The sequence below is a fragment of the Xiphophorus maculatus genome, chromosome 17 (assembly GCF_002775205.1).
Source record: "Xiphophorus maculatus strain JP 163 A chromosome 17, X_maculatus-5.0-male, whole genome shotgun sequence".
Classification (NCBI taxonomy): domain Eukaryota; kingdom Metazoa; phylum Chordata; class Actinopteri; order Cyprinodontiformes; family Poeciliidae; genus Xiphophorus; species Xiphophorus maculatus.
Window position 1 is genome coordinate 5,579,836 of NC_036459.1, and position 20,944 is coordinate 5,600,779.

At 39.4% G+C, this 20,944-nt stretch overlaps 2 protein-coding genes across 2 annotated transcripts in view; one reads left to right on the forward strand and one right to left on the reverse strand.

Moving 5' to 3' along the window:
- Positions 1-20,944, reverse strand: part of LOC102238407 (protein Wnt-5b) — a 75,175-nt gene that overhangs the window by 25,150 nt on the left and 29,081 nt on the right. The window contains exon 2 of the mRNA XM_023350156.1: positions 13,823-13,928. The gene's annotated coding sequence lies outside the window, so the exon portion shown is untranslated. The remainder of the gene's footprint in view (positions 1-13,822; positions 13,929-20,944) is intronic.
- Positions 1,536-5,024, forward strand: LOC102216598 (F-box/LRR-repeat protein 14). The gene has a single exon (XM_005807420.2). It carries the CDS (start codon positions 2,229-2,231, stop codon positions 3,429-3,431), a length of 1,203 nt encoding a protein of 400 aa, XP_005807477.1. The 5' UTR covers positions 1,536-2,228; the 3' UTR covers positions 3,432-5,024.

Genomic DNA, 20,944 nt, shown 5'->3' on the forward strand with positions numbered 1-20,944 from the left:
GGGCAGACATTATATCCATAGGAGAGTTACAAGGAAAAAGCCCAAAGGCAAAATCATTCCCTTTGGGTCAGAAAAAAGACAGCAACTGGTTGAAACTAAAGCTCACGATTGTCAAGAGGAAAATGAAAGACACCATAACTAATCATGCAGACAATCAACATGAGCTTCTTTAACATTTCAGCTGAGCCACAGGTGGATAACCTGCATGCAGTAATTTATACAAAATGAGCCCTGACCAAATACTGTGATATTCCTGTACTCATTTTAAATGCAATTCTCTAATACTTTGAGTAAATTAATTAGATTTTTATTAGCATGTTTTTAAAATATTCGAATTAATATATATTTTTTCTTTTCAAGTTAATTTACTCTAGCACCACATTACTTTCTTTTTCAGACTTTTATTGTCGCTGTAATGTTTTAGAGATAGGCAGCCAGCGCCCTATTTAATAATATGATAACATTAACTTGTTTTTAAAACACAAGCTAATTGAATATTAAAGTAAAAAAGTGAGGTTTTTGTTCCCCATAATACAATTTAAATGATTAAACATATATACTGTACTTTCTTGTTAAATTTACCATAACTACAGCGTGTTATTCTTACTTTTATTTTTTTCTCAACTTTATGTGAATCTGCAAGCTTTGACTTGCGGTTGGTACACGTGAATTTCCCCTCTTTGGGACAATAAAGGTTATTTTGATTCTATATTATTTGTGAAATTGTTGAACCAGCAGTGTCAGTGTCAGGACCACAGCAATGAAATATCACTCTCTGAATTATGAGTGAGTGAGTATTTCTCTGTGGCGTCTGCCGGTATCTCAGAAATAATCAATGAAATGGTTAGATTTTATGCAGGATGTTTTTTTTATGGAGAAATAGATAATGGACGATAAATGAATACAGAAGGGGAACTCAGAAAAATAAAAATAATTTCCATACTCTATTCTTTTTCCCCCTTAGCCTACTTATCCAGGCTTGAAAAAGACAAAAATTCAATAGACTATTACTTTTGGTATTACTTTCCATTTCAAGAAAAGGGAAATGGAGGAAAGTGGAGCTCTCAGCCTGGGACTGAAACAAAGAACACCGGTGTCTGTTTCTGGGCCGTTTGGGGGGAATTCCTCAAAACAACGATTCAAATCGGTAACATGGAGGGAAAAAACAACCTTCCAACGACACATTCACAGAGTAGAAGCCGACTGTCCTGTTGGCTTGTCAATGTTTCCTGTGTGGTCCGTTTAAAGGGTTAAAACCCAAAGTGAACTGAATTGTAAGAAGTTGGTTTCCAAGGGAAACTGTTCGCACCGTTCCAGCTGAGGCGGGACAAACCAACTGCGTCACACACAGAGAGTAGGGGTGCTCAGACTCAAATACGGAATAAACTCACACTCTGGCGCGTAATAATCACCTGAAATCTAATTTTTACGCTGATAAAAGTATTCATAGAGCAACTGTAAGAGTTATTAGAGACGTGAAGCAGTTAAGAGGAGTTACTGTGAGCATCATTTGTGGCGTCGACCCCTCCGGTGTTACCAGAGTGCCGGGTTTCCTGCCAAGTCGGTTTGAAAAGAGCAGACAAAGGCTTTGAGCTCAGGACGCCCCTCTCTGCCTCTCACTCACAAAGCCAACCTAAACTCCCGTCTTTTCCGCTTCCCCCCCCCCCACTCTGTCATGGAGCTGCCCCGTAACCAGCAGCGCTAAACCTGCCGCTTCGGCGCTTACTTCCTCCTTCTGAAATGTACGACCGTCTGGATCCCCGCTCGGCCGCCGGAGGAAGGCTTTTTGTGGGTATAATACGAGGAAGCGTCGTCTGAGAGAAGAGGGAGAGGGGGGAAGGATTGACGCTTTTTCCTCCTCTCCTCCTCCTTCTGCCCCTTCTTCCTGCTCCTTTTTGGCGGATAGCGGGGTTCAAGCAGGAATGAACGCTTTTCTTTGCTTTTTTTACTTTTAACAATATTCATTTGAATCCTGCTGCGCAACCAGACCGGATCACGTGGCTCCAGAGAGAGTTGGATCGATCTTGCACAGTTCAGAGTGAGAGTAGGAGTAAAATAAACGAGCAGCACACAACTCCTGCTTTCTACTTCTTCTTTTTTTAAAAAAAAAACAACAACAACAGGGACTGTTGTTACTTTTGCATAATTTCAAGTGCAGAAGGGGGTTCTTTTTTTCAGCCTTGGAGGTGTGGAGTATTGATTCTTATATGTCTGGGTTTTGAAAAACAATGGAGACGCACATTTCGTGCCTCTTCCCAGAAATTTTGGCCATGATTTTCAGCTACCTGGATGTGAGGGACAAAGGCAGGGTGGCCCAAGTGTGCATCGCTTGGAGGGATGCATCCTACCACAAGTCGGTGTGGAGGGGGGTGGAAGCCAAGCTTCACCTCCGGCGGGCAAATCCTTCCTTATTCCCCAGCCTACAGGCCAGGGGGATCCGGAGAGTCCAGATCTTGTCCCTGCGCCGCAGCCTGAGCTATGTCATCCAGGGGATGCCGAACATAGAGTCCCTCAACCTGTCTGGCTGCTACAACCTAACAGATAACGGACTGGGCCACGCGTTTGTGCAGGAGATCCCCTCTCTAAGGGTTCTGAACCTAAGTCTCTGCAAGCAGATCACAGACTCCAGTCTAGGTAGGATCGCCCAGTACCTGAAGAACCTGGAGGTGCTGGAGCTCGGTGGCTGCAGCAACATCACAAACACCGGGCTCCTGTTGATAGCCTGGGGGCTCCACAGACTTAAGAGCCTCAATCTGAGGTCCTGCAGGCATGTCTCAGATGTAGGGATTGGACATTTGGCAGGCATGACCCGGAGTGCGGCGGAGGGCTGCTTGAACCTGGAGTACCTGACCCTCCAAGACTGTCAGAAGCTGACAGACCTGTCACTAAAGCATATCTCCAAGGGGCTTACCAAGCTGCGGGTTTTGAATCTAAGCTTCTGTGGGGGAATCTCGGACGCGGGGATGATCCACCTGTCTCACATGACCTCCCTGTGGAGCCTCAACCTGCGCTCCTGTGACAACATCAGTGACACGGGAACTATGCACCTTGCGATGGGCACCCTTCGGCTCTCCGGGCTGGACGTCTCCTTCTGCGACAAGATTGGGGACCAGACCCTGGCGTACATTGCTCAGGGACTGTACCAGCTCAAGTCCTTGTCCCTGTGCTCCTGCCACATCTCAGATGACGGGATAAACCGGATGGTGAGGCAGATGCACGAGCTGAGGACCCTGAACATTGGACAGTGCGTGCGCATCACAGACAAAGGGCTGGAGCTCATAGCCGACCACCTGACCCAGCTGGTGGGCATCGACCTGTATGGATGTACCAAGATCACCAAGAGGGGACTGGAGCGAATCACGCAGCTCCCCTGCCTTAAAGTGTTGAACCTGGGACTCTGGCAGATGACGGAGAGTGAGAAAGTGAGGTGATTGGGAGTGTTTTGGTGTGTGTGTGTGTGTTTCTTTTTTGGATGGGAAGGGGTCACAAGGAGCAGGAGGAGTCAGGGTGAAAAGCTCAGCTGGCTTTCTTTTATTTAAAAAGAAAACCCTCCCTGCATCCTCACCTTACACCGGAGGTGTAAGGTGAGCCTCTTCCATTTGACCTGCCTCTTCTTTTCAGCTGTTTAACTTTTCATTCTGTTGGCCCCGCAGCATCTAGACTCATATCTTAAATACAAGACTTCCTGGAAACCCTCTAACAAATCCGAGTTTTAATATCTCAAGAAATATCTGACCCAAACTGCAGTAACTTAGCTTGTTTTTCAAACAACTTATAATTTCCTTCTTACAAAAAACTTTGATTCTTGACACTTGCATCCATCCAAAATCCTTTCTTTTATATTCAAAGCAAAGACAGGTTGTTGAAACTTATGAATGAGATTTATTTTTACTACGAGTTCAGATTTGACGACTAATCGCCGCTACAGCCATCACGCCTAGTAAATGTTTGGCTACCTCGTATGTGGTTGTTTAAGGGACGTATACAGTTCAAAAAGAAGGAAAGCTGAGAAATGAGACTGGTAGAAAATGTGCCTAAAGGGACTGTCTGCCCCCTCCCCCATCCCTCCTGTCCTCTCTCCCTTCTTTCATGAGCAGAGCCAAGAAAGAGAAAGGAGACCAGTACATAATCTGACTACCTTTGTTAATTTAACCCTATAAACAGCACCACTTTCTGTGGAGTTTAGTCCGATTAGAAGCCCACATCAGTTCACAAAAGAAAAATCCAAATCAAACATCAAAACAGGTTTCTCGTGTGTTTGCTTCATTCTTTAAAAGGATAAAGTCCAACTTTAATGTTATTTTTTGGCAGGATTCAGAGCATGCCCCCTGGCAAAAATACCTGTAATTGTTTTGCTATGACTAGCCTTGGGTCGGTAGCACTTTGCATTTTTACTTATCTTATAAGGAAAACATTTTAAACTGATATGTAAACACTGCTTTCATTCAAAAAAGTAAAGCAACAAATATTCTTATTGCTGCAAAATAATTAACAGTGACTGGTTTTGATACATAGAAAAAGCAAAAATAGAGATGCATCTTGATCCGTGGGTCAAATATAGAATATACTTTTTGGTCTGTAAATGTATCAGCGAAACAGTAGGTACTTTGATGCACTTTTTAATTTAACAAAACTTGCATTCAAATTAGAGATATGTGCTTGATGCATACATAAAGATAATCTGGTCATCCTGTAGTTTTTTTCCGTTTTTGCTGGACTCGACTATGCTCAATAATCAGAAGCTGCACTATATTTTTTGCTGTTTTATGTGAAAACATCAGAATCGGCAGGTCAGGCCACAAAAGAGAAATTGGGGTCGGCCAGTTAAGGCCTAATTGCTGCACCTTTGGAGGAGATGTCTGCTGAAATGAGTCATTTTCATGAGAGGTTCTATTACAGTTTTCACACCATCAGAGTTTTTCACAACCAGAAATATCCAATACAGTTGTTTTCATAAGCCAAATAAAATAATAGGTTGGAAAAACATTGGAATTTGTAGATTTTCTTTTTTTTTTTTTTTTTACCAGAAATTGGTATTGGCTGGTAAAAGCCAGATTGATGCATCTCTATAATAAGGGTCTTTTGGCACTTCTTTAGTTCCCACAGCATTATGGTCTGCGTATTTCCGAAAAGCCAACTGTGTCTTTCTGATAAACAAGGTGAATATTGTAGAAGCATTTTTTTTTTTCAGCTAGCTGACTGGCGGTGTGCAGCAACAAGTGATGTAGGGGTAGCGCTGCGTTACTCTATCCTCCACGCAGCCAGATTTATTCAAAAGGTGTTGAAACCGGAGAAAAGAAAAGATTGGATGTAACATTTTAATGATTTCAAAGCTGCAAGATCTTGGTATATCTTAATAATAACCGGACCATGCCTACTTATGACACGAACAAGAAAAAGGTATAACAGTGATATTACACCTTGTAGGTCCTGTTGAGCTGTGGGTATTTTTGTAAGGCATGCTGGTGGAGATGAGTGTTCAGAGTACTTCAAATTGAAGTGATTTCTATGTCTTACCCTTTATTAATCGTAACAAATCAGGGTTTGTCTTGTGCTCTTATTTTCCCACATTAGTACAGATGCATTCATATTCATGTTGCCCTTACTGGTGCACAGCTTTCCCTCCCCCCGCACCCCTATTTGTCCCCTCTTCTTCATCTCTCTGAATAAAAATGCCCTCCGAATCAATTATGAGACATGCTTAGAATAAATAGCAATCGATTTTCCCCCCCCTCTTCCTCGCTCCCTCGAGTTTTGGGTTGCAACAAGCAGAATATACATCTTTCTTTTCCCCTTTTCTTATCTCACCGTCCTTCCTTTAAAAAATTACACATGCAGATTTAGACTGTACACACATGCACACGCGCACACTGAGGCCAGTGTGTGCGCATTTTTAATGTAATGCAATGACCTGCAAGAAAATGAATATAAACGGATGTGCGTCCTGCTGAAGAAGCTGTGTGTGCGTGTGTGTGTCTTTGACAATAAAGAGATGTACTGTATATTATGTGTTTGTAAAGAAAAAGAATGCAGAATCCCAAATTAAATTGTTTTATATTCTTACGGTTAAAAACAATTAAAGATATTTATATAATGAACGAAGCAGCGGTGTGGATTATTTGTGTGTTTTAAATTCCTCCCAATGAGCTCTAGTGCACTTCTTCAGAACAATGTGGCCTTTTATTATTTTAATACACGACTCCAAATAGCTGCCCACATATTTAGGACCATTGTCCTGCTTATCAAAAGGGCTTGAACAAAACAAAAAATCTCATTTGTTGTTTTATTATTTATGAGGAGGCTCAAAATGGATGCTTGCCGTCTTGATTTGGCTGCAGCGCCTGTGTAATTAATTATCACCATGGCGTTTATTATAGCAAACTGTTCTGCCTTGCTGATTTTTTTTAATCATCAAAGTCTCCTAGTCATCTTCAGATGCAACCAGAATGTGCAAAGTTAGGGGAGAAAAAGATGATGAGATTCACATCACTGATTATTTCGGTTTAATTTAATGAATTTTTATGAAGGTTTTTTACCTTAAAGGGCTTTTTTTTTTTTTTTTGCTTTGCTTAAATTATTTGAGCTGTCTCTTTGCAGCCACATGTAAGTTTCCTCTTACTGCTTTCCATCAGGAGGGGTCCTGTGTGTGAAGTGACACACACCACACATGCACAGGGTTTGCCAGGCCTGCTCAGTAACCATTGTCTACTTTTAGAAGTTAGCGACAGGTTTCGGTGGGTTTTTTTCCCCTCCTTTTTTTCCCTCCTCTTGTTCAGTCACGCATACCAGATCCCAGACCAGGCAGGGGACCCAACCAGCACCACCACACATCCCCCCTCCTCACACACACACACACACACACACACACACACGCTCTTCCTTTTAGCATTCCACACCATCATTCAAAGCATTTAAGCATTCTCTCCCTCCTGACTCTCCGTCCATGGGGATTTGAGGATAAAGGCCAACAAGAGGGATTGTTGACCAGTGAGACACACATAAAATGTCAGTGTTTGCTGTTTTTTAAGTTCCTCTTTAGCTGGGCTTTGGTATTGTGCAATAGCAGTGCAACAAAGTTGTCTGACATTCTGAAATGTTTGCTGAAACCTTTGGGGGGAATATTTTGTTCTTATGGAAAGAAATGTCACACGTTTAGCCATAGTTCTGAGATACATAAATATAAAATAGTAAAATTGGATAATAAAAATTTCAGCGCCGTCTGAAAGTTCTGTCAGGTTAAAACGACGATGCTAATTGGATTTTCTGTGATGAGCCAAAACAAAGAAGCACATAATTGTGAAGAGGAAGCAAAGTGATGCACACTTTTCAAAAAGAATACCATGCAATTGGAGTGTTATACCTAAATACAATCTGTACCTTCAGAAGTCACTTTAATGGGAAATATAACTCAGCTGTGTGAAAGATAACGCCAGAATAAATAACATAAAAGGGCGTCAATACTTCCACCAGGAGCTAGTTCACTGTGCTTTATGGTGATTGTTACAGCCGTACTCTAATTATTGGCAGGACTCATCTTAATAGCGCTGCTCTGACCCTGTAACAGACTCCCTATGACTGGGACAGGACTGGGTTTTGTAGTTATATTAGAAGCAGTGGTTCTTTTCCCCCTTGTTTCCACAACAGCAATAAACTTTCAAAGGTTTTTCCTTATAATGACTACTCAAAAGTACATGAAAGGCTTGTGCTTCAATGCAGTTCACAGTTTACAATCCAGGCCGCAGAAGAACAAACTAGCGAGGATACAGCTGCAATCCATTCATTAGATGAACAGCAAGCAGGGAGGTATACGAGATAAACCGACTGGTTCCTATCATGTGACATTTGGTGTGCAGACCCTCTCCCGATGGATACAGGAGACAGGGAGGTCATGTCACGTATTGCTGCAGAAAAGCTTCAGCAGGATGAAATGTAGACTTACAAAGATACAATCGGCTGCATTCAAATGATAATGGGATACTTTATTTATCCTGCAGGGAGAATCCCTCTTTGTGTGCGCTACCCTCCTCAAAGAGGTCAGAGGTCAGGGATCAGCTCCAGAGCACCTCCGCTGGAGCTGCTGGGGGAGTTGGTGACTTGCTCAAGGACACGTCAGCAGGGAGGAAGGTTGCCAGGGTTTACTGTTGTCTAGTTTGAGTCATGTGCATGCAGTGCAGGCCATCTTTAGGACAGATTTCATTTGAACATAAAATCAAATTGCTATTGAAGCTGCTACATTTGCATCTAGGATAGAGACAGTAAATTCAGCCCAGGATTTTTGCAGAATTGATCATTATTGCAAATACTGAGTATATTTTGAATTGTTTAAAAGAGCTACCAGTCTTTCCATTGCTAGAAAAATATCACTATCGGGCACCAGAAGCTAAATTGTTGCTCCCTTGTAAAGTGCAAGATATATTACAATCACTCGGCTATATCTGATAAGTAAAACTAAATATTGAAAGTAAATCAAAAAATGTTTCTGAAGTAGTGTAAATTTTTACTTCCTAAGAAAGTCTTGCACAAAAACTGCTAAACCTTTCCACATTTTTTCTTGGTTCCTTATAAGTGGGGGAAAAAAATCTAAGACAATAAGTGAGAAAAGGCTCCAATAGGCACTTTCCACACATTGTAGTTTTAGCTGGTATTCATCTGCTATACCTAAAATAAGCAACAACTGAATGGACACAGAGATTTGAAATTCAATGTAAAACATTTAAAACACCTGTGTTTAATTTAATCTCCATGTAAAAAAAAACAAACAACAATCAACATGTTAAAATGCTGTATTAATATTCTGCAGTGATTGTTTCTTGTCATGAAAATCGGTTTGAAATCCAGCATTTAAAAGCAACTTGTTTATTACACACACAGTCATAAAAACAAGTCATTAAGATTCAGCAGGAAATAATAAGCAAAGCAAATGGTTCTACTTTTTACTGTTAGGTTTGTGTGTCATGGTTATGATCTAGTTTTCAGTTTCAAACAACCTTCAGTGTCTGATGAACTGTAGCGACGAGGAACTTATAGTAGAATAACCTAAACATAATGAGTTTCCTTTAAAAACACAAGCTGAACTGGCTCAGGCCCACAAAGTCCAGTCTACTCTAATTAGATCACTTACTCTTAATTACTCTTTCAGCTCCTGCAAATAATACAAACTTTTCTACATCAGCCCAGATGTGAACATTTCCTAAAACCTTACAACTAAAACATTTAGCATTTTTAAATTAGCAAAACTTTAGAAGGCATTTGGTACATGATAAGAGTGGTGGAGATAGAATAGCCTAAATAGTGAAGCTGCAGATTTAGGTTTTAGGTCACAACAGAACATTTATAGCCATTATAGATACTCAATTAAACTATTTCTTTAACTTCTCTGTGATATCTTGACTGTCCTAGATGGAGAATGGGGGAGCACGCCATATATCTCCTGCCACCATCATGGTGTTCTTAAGAGTGATGTGCAGTTTTAGTTTTTAATCACAAATAATGTTTTGCATACAAGCACAAGGTTCTCTAATTTCACACTTTTGCTTTCTCCTCTCTGATGAGGGGCTTCTTTGAAAATTGTGTTTCTTCTTGCCACTCGTCTATAAATGTCAGACTTTGCTCTTGATGTCTGCAGCTCCTCCAGAGTAAAAACAGGTCTCTTTAGCTGCTTCTCTGATCAAAGCTCTAATTTCACGGCTGGTTTATTCTTTTATAACCTGACCCTGCTTTGTACTTGTCTTTATTAGGTGATTTCTGAAGGCAACTGGTTGCTCTGGATTTATTAGGGGTATCAGAGTACAGTAGGATAAATACAAAATAGGGAATGCTTCCACTTTATAGTTATACAATACTTTGTGTAAGCCTGTCACACAAAATCTGAACAACATACACAAGCATTTGGAATTCATTGATACTTTTTCTAAAACGCTGGACGGTGGATTTGTGATTGGCAGCTAGAAGTCTGCACAATGTCCAGTCTGACAGCTTCATTTTTCCCACAGCTGGTGGGCAGCTTCTGGAAAATTTCAAGGCTGCAACACATGAAAGTACAGTCCATGCAAATGTTGTCTTAAAAATGCCAGTGCTTTACTTTTTAACCCTGCTTTATGTGTTTTCGAGCTGAACTGCTCCAGTCAGCTGTACAGAGAAGACCGGAGTCGTTTTCACCAATTTTATAACTCTTACGGTGTTTAGAGGCTGATAAGAGTAAAATCTACTCTTCTTTCTTAGCTCTACCACTATACTGAGTATTATCCCAGATGACAAAGCAATACACTATCAGCATTTAGTACGGGTTGAAAGTGTTTACATACTTTGTATAGAAAGATAAATTACCTTTTTTCCCTCCTGCTTTACAGTAAATTGTGTTAAACTTTTTCTGTTTCAGGTCCATCACGACAACAACATTATTTCTATTTGCAAAATGCAAAAGTAATTCATTACTTTTTTTTTTCCAGAGTCCATTTTTACATAACACTGACTACAGTTCTTTAAGCAATTTGGAAAAGCCCAGATGATGATGTGATGGCTTTGTCGGCTTCTGATTGGTTAATTGCTAACATCTGACTTAACTGAAGGTAGATCTGTGGATTCATTTTAAGGTAAAACCTCAAACTAACTGCTTATTGTGTGGCATGTAAAAATCAAAAGAAATCAATACAGATATAAAGAAGAAAACTGTGCACCTCCACAAGTCTGGTCCATCCTTAGGAACAATTGCCAGATACCTGAAGGTCCCACATTCATCTGTCCAAACAATCATATGCAAATATGACCAGCCATCGTACTGTTAAAGATGGAGATTGTTCTGTGACCCAAAGATGAGCATGTTTCAAAATGTGTCCCAGTAATTTCTCCAAGCACAAGACAAACAGTTTACAAATGTCTTCAGGGTCAAACATCCTAACATTTGGAGATATTGTAAAACGTAACTTGAAGTGTTTGGCTATAATGAGCATAGTTGCACTTGGTGGAAAAAAGGGGAAGCTTAAGTACAGAAATGGTAGCATCATGTTTTCGTTTTGCTGCAGAAGAATACTTGAAATATTGAAACATCTCAAGATATTGGCCGGTAAGTTAAAGCTTGGACACAAATGGGTCTTCCTAATGGACAGTGATCCAAAGGAGAGTTAGTTATGAAGTCATTTAAGGACAACAAAGTTGTATTTTGGGGTGGGCATCACAAAGTTCTGATCTCAGCCTTATAGAAGCGGGCAAAGCTGAAAAGGTTTACAAACTGGATTCAGTCACACCAGTTCTGTCTGGAGGAATGGGACAAAATTCTAACAAGCGATTGTGAGGAGAGAATACTTGACACCTGTCATGTGGTTTCATGTACCAAATAAGTAAATTTTTACAATTATTTTTGTTTTTTCATTAATATGACATGTACTGAATAGAAATTATTTCGGTAATTGTAATTGAAATGTTCATTAAAAGCAAACGGTGAGAAACGTTTATGCCTTTATATAGTTTATGTAAATATCTAGTCTTACATCTGCCTGTTAACATACTTGCACATTTCTCTCCAATCATAAAATAAACCAATCTTTGACCTGTGTCTTTCTTTGGGTGCCATTTTCCTTCCACACCTGAAGGTCCCGATGTTCAAATAAGTGACAATTTCATTCAAAACCTTTGAGTCATCTGAATTAAATTGAGACACACATTCCTGCTGTGTACATATATACATATACATACACACACAAGCGTACGCCCCCACACACACACATATATATATATATATATGGATCCCTGGCAAAACCTTTTTATTTTATAACAACTGCCATAGCCTTTAAACTTTGGTTTGCGTGAATGTAAGCGTTCATCCTGCAAGTTGTAAAAGTTGAACTGTGACTCGTCACGTTGGGCTCAGAACATTATATCCTGTCAGCCAGAGAGGAACAGCAATATGTACGCATGTGACTGTGTTTTACTGCTGTCATTAAAGGAATAGTTCACCAATAAAAAAAGGAACTGGGGTTCTTCACAACAAAGCAGCAGTAGGTATTAGCAGCACACTGTTACTGCCTTCCCCCACATGCCTCTGTCTTCAGCTCCAACAACTCCCTGTCTGTTTCTCTTTTCTGCCACTCTGTCCGTCTTTCTGGTCCATATCAGACTTTCTGTCTGCTACTCTGTTGCTTTTTCTTCCTTCCTAACTTCTCTTTTCCTTCCAGTCATCTCCACTTCTGCTCTTCTTTCTCTCTGTAACCTTGTTCACTCCCACATATTTCCTCCATCTCTCGCTTCGATTCTGACCTTGTTTGTTTCTTCTTTTTAACCGTCGTCCCAAAGATTATTCTTGGCGTTCAGCCTCCTTCTCCAGAGCCATTTCTACCCACTCTCCCTAACTTCCTCATTTCTGTGGCACCTGGCGTTGAGGTGTCGCTGAGGTACAGTAGACGGCTCTTTGAAGTCCCTGGGGCCCTCGGGGGTTGTGTACGTGCGCACCCTTGTGCGTCAGGAAACTTTTTTTTTTTTCTTTACAGACAAGAACATTCGGCTTTGCTTTTGATTTGGGGAAACAGCATTCTTTGTAGGAAAGCATGTGAGACTGTGGGCTTGTACAAAGCTCATTACATTTGTTTCTTTTTTTTTCTCCTGGAGCAATTAGTATTACTAGCTGGTATGAGTAAACGGTCTAATGTGTAGCAGACACATTAGACAGGCTTTTACATAAGATCTCTAGAGTCAAACCTGCATGTCACAAACATGGCAGCTCATATTTGTCCTACTTATTTGTAACCTGGACATTCAAGATGCCTTTGACAACTTAAATCCTTAAACTTTGACTACAGACATTTTGCTATTTGAAAATCTCAAACTCAAAGCTAAAGCTGATCTTTTCCATGTTTATTCTTTCTAATCTACATGTTTAATAAACAGTGCTCTCCATAATTTGTGGTACCCTTGGTAAAGTTGTGTGGAAAAGCATCACATTTATAGCGTTTATGAAGATTTAGTTATACTGAAATCATTAGTACAGTTCTTTAAATCTGAACTAATGGTTCTAGTTATTCTAAACTTCTATAAACTACTAAAGATCAGAACCTCAAAAAAGCATAAAACTCTGTTCTTACATCTATGAATCAAAATAGCTGTAGAAATGTCATACAACATAAAGACAGATGGAGTTATTATAACTGCACTAATCAATATTACATTAGAAGCTGCAGATGTAATTGTAACTTTTTTATTTTAAATAAAGGTAATTTGATCAGGAGGCACTTTTTATTAATCCATGAACGTTGCACTTTGTAACTCTTCAGTCATAGCTATCAAACCAACTGTAGTTGATTAAGACTTTTCACTCCGACCTAAACCTTGTAGAGTACTGATATGCTTCAGTACTTGTTTCATAAATATGATCTGAATATGTAAAATCCTTCATGCAGAGCACAGATGAAGTTCCTTCTTTCAACCAGATACAGTCTGATCTGTATTGTTTTACTGAGATTTTATTGGTGCCTTACTTACATTTTTATGTTCTGTTCTTAGTGGTGAGCCACCATGAAGACTCCAAGACATTTTGCGTGTGAACCTTGCAGTCATCATTAACTGATAGACCAAAACAATCTGGTCATCACAATATAGATTCTGGAAGTTCCCAAATGTTATTTCTTTTTCTTCAAAATGATGCTGGCAAATAGTGTGCACACTAAACTAGAAGTACTTCTGTGATTGAATTTTGAAATAAAAAATGTGGCGAGTGCACGGCAAGGCAAGTGAGGAGGCCTTACACTTTGTAACCATGATAACGTATGTAAATTAAAGGGAAATCAATGACTAAAAAAACGAGTTAAAAATCAAGAGGAGTGTTTTAACTTACTGGGTCTGGGGCTGACAGGAGCTATGCCAGCAGGGGGGCGAGGCGATGGGGAGAGGGTGGAGGGGAAGCACCTCTGTCCTAAAGTTTGCTATAGTCAGCACCAAACCTACAGAGGGGGGAAAAAAGAGAAGGCATGTCAGAGAAAGAAAATGTCAGAAAACCAGTGAAATGTGTTAAAAAAGGAGTGCAAAAGAACAGAGAGGGAAAAAACGATGATGGTGAGAAAGAGAGGTAGAGTGAGAGAGGAATTTGTGAGTCACTGTTTAACTGTGGGCTGCAAGAAGTCAGCTAGCCGTGTTAAAATACCGTCTGAGTGCGCACACCCACACACCAAAACTCTTCCATTAGAAGAAAAGGCCTAAACTTCAACAATAGCTGGCAGACGAATACAGAGTATTTATGCAACAACCTATGCCTCTCTCATACCTTGCTGCCCAGCAGGACAGGCTAATTATCTTCAGTTGGATATTTTAGGCAAACACACACATGCACACACTTAAGCTGCACATTTTCTGAGTGTAATGAGCAGTTTCTCAATGTAGGTGAAGAATTTAAAATGTCCGACTTCAACAACAAGGCATAGTAACACCAAAAATAACCAGTATTGGTCTTTGAAAAATCTTTCCTAAAAGAAGTAGCTCATGAAGATTTCTGAGCACAGCCAACATGAATATTCCTCATCAACTTGGTGTTATAATATTGCTTTCAGCACATAATTTATATTCTGAAAGCAAGTCAAAACAGATAGCTCAGATTAAGTCTATGGAGATGTTCTAGCAGTCAATATCTTACTTCAACTCTAAACAGTTTGATATTAAGAATGGTGCCACTGCCAATAAATATTGACCTTTTTACTAAATGGAATCCACAACTAGTTATAACAATAGATTATTTGAGAAACAGTTTTATATGTAAAGTACTAAAAATAAAGCAGGCTGTTTAGTTTTTGTTCATTTAAATAAAATGTCACACTGATCTTGCCATGTTTACGATGCAATGCATTCTGGGAAGATGATGCATTCTCTCAAACGGTGTGTGTTGACTTGAAGTTGCTTCATTGTCACTTTGCACATCCATTCATTATCTTCCCATTTGTTTTGATTTCATGTTAGCTCCTGCTAATGGTGTTAGCTCTATCTAATAAAATAAACTGTAGATCACAAGCTGATCATGTTTGTTTCAACAGAAAACTCATGAAAATGTTGATGCAGCATCATTTTTGAAGTAATGAACTTTTATGTATCACAAAACAATTATTAGGTTAATAGGAAAATGTGCAACATATTTAGACTGGTGCTGGATCCCTTTAAAATAACTGAATACCAGAAAAGTGACATCAATTTGTTGAGTGCAGTAAACGTTCTGCCATACTATTCGTATTTCTACAGAAAGAAAAATCTATTTTCGCTTTTTCTTGTCGTGTAAATCTGACTTTTGTGAAAAGCAAAAAAAGAAAACAAGCAATTCTGTTCCTTTTAATTCAAGAGTGTTCTACTAATTTTGACATGACAAGATGAACAGTAATGCCAATCTGTGGCTGAAATGTTATTACAGAAGCAGTGACATTAGATTTACCTGCATTTGTGGTTTTTATTGTTTAGCTATACTCATGTGAATTCATCTAACTTTTCATGTGAAGTATTAGGCATTTTATTCAGAAAACTGTTCCAACAGACTGGATGAGAAGACAACACACTAAATCTTTTATTTAAAGCCATAGGACACTGCTTCATTTGCAATCAAAATGTGGATGTATTCTCTGAATTATATAACAGTCTGGGCTGTAACAATAGGACACTAAGAATTATGCATTACATGATGCCAACTTCTGCTCCACATTCCCACTTCAATCCCAACGAGCAGCATCAGTAAAAAGCAGGACGGAGAAAGCGGGATTGCAGAATAACATGAGTGTTCTTTTTAGCTTTCTTTGTCTCGCTATGAAACCGCGTACAGCCCTGACAAAAATGTGACAGAACCGTAATGCCAAAAACAACCAGGCTCGCGCACGCTCCAATTTGTCAGGAGAGTCGGTGTCTCGGTAGCGTGGGAGGTGTGTTGTGCGTGTGTGCGCTTGTCTTCCTGTGCACGTGTGATTGAAGGTGCATGTGCATAATGCATGCGCTCACAGGTTTGCGTGCCTGTCTCTCTCCATCTCCCTGTCAGCTGAACTTGTCATTCAAGCATCAATAAAGGGAACTTTTCAGCTCTTGCGTCAATATGTTTAAAAATTGTCACGCTCTTTTTAAGCAAAAAAGGAAAAGAAATACCCAAGGAAATAAAATCCCTGCTGCAAACATGTAGTGCATGGATTTTATCAGATATTTTAGAAGAAACAAGCAGACTTGATCATAACAAGAACATTTCAGGGCTCTGCTTGTTGCTCTAGAGATTTAGAAATCCCTAGAGCAATGATTCTCAAATGTTTCTACAATAGTGACAGACATTTAATTGGTTAAAGACTGCAAACATATGTTGAAAGGAAAGTAATGATGTGCAGACCTTCATTAAGTTTGAATATTATTGTAAAGTTCAATTATTTGAGTAAACACTATACAGATTAATGACACACACACTGATGTTTTCAAGCTTTTATTTTTGTTACTTAAAATGAATTTTTTGCATCCAAAATATACCTGACAATTAAGATTATAATACCACAGCAGACTTTATAAAAACTAAGTTTAATACGTAGTGAAAGGTTGCTTTTTCCAAAGTTACTTTTATTCTGAAAAACAAAATAATTATGACAGAGTCTGCAAAGTTGGTTTTACTGGATCTCAATGCTGCGTTGAATACAATTAACTGGTGGTCAAAGAAGAGTTGTTTAAACTCAGATCTGACAAATACAGAAAAGAAAAGAACGGGGAAGATTTGGATATTGAATCTGAGCAAACAGAAGAAAAACAGCGAGAATTTAATAGTAAGAAGTAACATTAAGAAAACCACATTTCAGGTTTTATTTCTCAATTTATATTCAGTTGTTTTGAGGCAAAGAAAGAGATTTTAAGTTGTGATATTGCATGAAATAGTCACAATTAAATGTATGAAGGGTGTATCATTTTGTACAAGAATCAAAACTGAGTCGGACCAGGTCCAAAGACAACATCCTGGTCAGCCCACATTATGCCAAACTGGATATCCAAACCATGAGGACATTTCCATCATAGAGTTATTTAATATTCAGCGTATAAAAGGCATTACTGAGACAGAGTAGCACTCTTATCACTCAGTAAGTGAATTACAGTCAATTTGCATGCTGAGTGAATTTAACAGAGACCTAGAGCATTGAAGCACTGACTAAAGGCTTATTCCCATCTGTTTTTGGCTTGGCTCATAAGTCAGTATCTATTTGCATTAGAATAGATTTTTTGCAGTATTTTTAAGATCTTTATGTTTGTAAGGAAAACAAGGCTGAATTACTTCTGTAAAAGTTCAAGAGAGGACTAAGCTATTAAATATACAGTGGATGTACTTGTAACCTTGAAATGTTTTGTCATAAATACTTTTGATTTGATTTAATGATTTAGCCGTTCCCAATTCATTTACATGCACCTATTTTGGTTATTAGTAAAATGTATCTACATTCAACAGATAAGATGTTACACAGGTTAAAAATCTTTAATAACTTATGAAGAAATGAAATGGTTTTCGGCAAAGCATGCGTTTAGGAAAGGCTGCATCCTTGTAGTCACGCAAATCAAGATTCCTTTGTTTAACCTTGGACTTTTTCTGTGAACTTTTAAAAGATTTGAAAGTGGAAAAAAACACTTCAAATTAATTATTCAAAGGAAACCCATGTATGAGAATTTAAATAGCAAGTATTTTGCCATAAATTGTCTTTTACATTCAGATGCAAATGTTAACTGTAAGGATTGCCAGTAAATTTTGTTTAGCAAATCAGCACCTATAATAAATACAAAAAACAGTTCTTCATGACATCATTATTTAACTTCAACTTAATTTTGGTTATTTGATTATTAGCTGAAGTCTTGGCAAAACAACAGCACAAATAAGAAGGGTGAGATATTTCACAAACTGGTAGATCAAACCAGCTCTTGTGTCTGGGATCAAGTTGTTTGTATCTGTAAAGAAAATGTAGTTTTGTTTTAAGGGAACAGTCAGATGGGTTGGTAACCGTGAGATAGCTGGTGAGGTTAAAAAAATACAATATTTGAAAAACTTCGGTGAAAATGAGACATGGGAGCAGAAATGAGAGAAAATAAGGGAGGAAACCGAGTGTGGAATACAAAACAAGGGCTACATTTACACCAGGTGTGTACATCTCGTCCCTCTGGTCCTTCTGGCTGTCTTCTCCTATTGATTAGCTCATATTGATCTGGCCTGACGCACACACAACATGCTCCACTTGATTTAGCCAGATTTTGACACAGGGGACACACGGGTACATTGTTAGCACGCATTCAACCCCTCTACCCCCACAGCTAACCTCCAAAGACAGACACAAACATTTTTTAGCCTCCTATAAAGGGCAAGACACACATGCCACACAGCAAACACTTGTGTTGCCTGTTTGCTGGTGTGCATTGGTTCTCTGGTAGGAAAAGCCAACAGCATGTACAAGACAGGTTGTGGGAGAAAAATTCAACTCTTGTTCAAATCTGATTAATCTCATTTTCCTGCAACTTGTTGGATTCGGTCTTTGAATCTCGTGTGGAATACCACAGTTTTCCAATTTTGTCTGGCAAATGTTGGAGAAAAGAAACGGTTTAAACTTTGTAACCCTTTCCTCTTCTAGGCTGATGGCTCTCAATTACCAAAATTGTTCCTAAATAATATTTAAATTGGTTTAATGTTCTGAAACAAGTGTGACAACTGTGCAAAAACATTTTAATCCGGAACTGTGAAATGCAAACACTTTTTCACACCTCTGACCTTCTGACTATTCTTCTTACAGGATTTCAACATCTTTGTTTTAAGAGTATTTGGGAAAATGTTCAACTAACAAAGAACCAAATATGAAAACCATCAGAATAGTTATGTTGTGGTGGCTCTAGCAGTATCAGGCTAGTGCGGTTATTAAACACAATCCTGAGTTTGTAAGGACAATGTAATATTTTATTTGTATCCATCTTCAAGCTTCTCCAGTCAGATCAGAAACTTATGATACTGTGTTTGCCTGCAGAGCCGCCTTTGGAGCCCTTCACACACACAATTTCATTTCAGCAATATAAATAAATACTTTTTACAGGACTGAACATACAATATTGAGCTGGTAGAGTGGGACATGTTACACCATCCAGCAGAAGACATCAGACGTCACAATCGAGATTTCAGCCCGACAATACCACAACATGCTTCACTGTAGTAAAATAATAAAAGGAAAATTAAATCAAAGGAAAGAAAATAAATGGACCAAAAGTTTAGGCTGTTAACACTCGTAACTAGACTGAACAGGTGGAGAGAAGGATGAGGAAAAGAAGAAAGGAAGCACTCAACGGTCAGGAACAAGACAGTCAAACGTGTTTCGCAGCTGCAGGATTTTAATCAGGAAGTTTAGATTGAAATTTGTTGTACGTTGCTTTTGGTCAGGAGAATGGGAGTCATTGCACCTTTCTCAGTGAGGGACCACAGATTAAAGTGTACAGCTAAAGACCGAGTCCATGGTGCTTTACAACACAGGTGTCAAACTCCAGTCCTCAAGGGCCACTGTCCTGCAGTTTTTAGATGTGCCACAGGTACAAAACACTTTAATGAAATGGGTTAATTACCTCCTCCTTGTGTAGATAAGTTCTCCACAGCCTTGCTAATGATCTAATTATTCTATTCAGGTGTGGTGCAGCAGAGGCACATCTAAAAGTTGCAGGACAGCGGCCCTTGAGGACTGGAGTTTGACACCCCTGCTTTACAATTTTAGAGCTGTGAACCTGGCTGAATCAATGGTGTCAAAAACTAAATAAAAGATTCAAATATGACACAGGGCTGTAGCAAGTGATGGAATAACCACAATGGGATATATTTTTAGGGATTACAAGGACACCAGCACTGACAAATTCTCACTTTGATATTTTGCAAGGACATTTTTTTTGTAATGTTTGCACCTGTCCACATATTTTCTCAGAGGTTATTTTGGCTTTTTTTCTTCACTGTTGCTGAAGGAGCAACAGTGAAGGCGTATTTAAGCTTTTTCCCCACTTTGTTTTCATGCCTTAAATCTAAGAAGACTTCTATGTTGCAGTAGGGTTGCTTTATTTAAAACAGAAACCATTTAGTCATTACTTTCTGGTGGTGATGTAGGTGCTTGATTTTACTCTCCGCAGAAATCGGTTATTTTATCGTTTTCTGTTTGAGTTGATGATCAAAAGACGATGTATTAAAATTATTGGGTCACAATAGCATGTTTTTGTATGAAACAAACCAACATTCCCAGTCAAACATCGACAGCTGCTGCAGCTGTAGCCTGGGGGCAGTAGCTCAAAGAAATGGGTTTGGTCAACAGCACGAACGCTCAGCCTGGCTGGGAAAAAAGGCTGGGAAGGTGAATTAGTAATGGTCTACTTTAAGAAAAAAATAGATTTAATAATACGGTCAGGTCAAGGTGCCCTTGAGCAAAACATCTCACCTCCAGCTGCTCTTGGGCTGCTCAGAATCGTCTTCAGACGAGTGTATTGTTAAGGGCAGCTCCCAGTGTGATCGTGAGCTGAAGGTGAAGAAGGCCGAGGTTCATGACTTCACGTGTTCTCATTGGATTAACGGTGCTGGACGTTTGATTCCTGATCGGGCCTGCATGGCAGCAGGCGGCCTCTGCATATACGCAAACTCACTTTCATACAGAAGACATAAACATGTCTATTCTCCGTCCACGGCTGTAATGCTTAGCCTTTTCCTTTCCCTCTTTGTCTATGGATGGATGTAGCGATCCTTCTCTCCTTTTGGTCTTCCACTCAGATGCAGAAACACTCACTCAGAAGTACAGTGCATGCACAGCCACACAAGACCTGCTTGCACAGAGACGCACACACTCTGCCTTCTGCTGCTGTGATGGCTCTGAGCTGTCAAAACATTCCCGCTTCCTCTGCTTCTCTCTCTCTCTCATACACACACACACACACACACAAAAGCAGCTTGACTGCGCTTGTCTATGCAGGTTCACAGAGGCTG

What these genes read in the sequence shown, in the direction of transcription:
- LOC102216598 (XM_005807420.2), top strand. Translation starts at nt 2,229, where the DNA reads ATGGAGACGCACATTTCGTGCCTCTTCCCAGAAATTTTGGCCATGATT.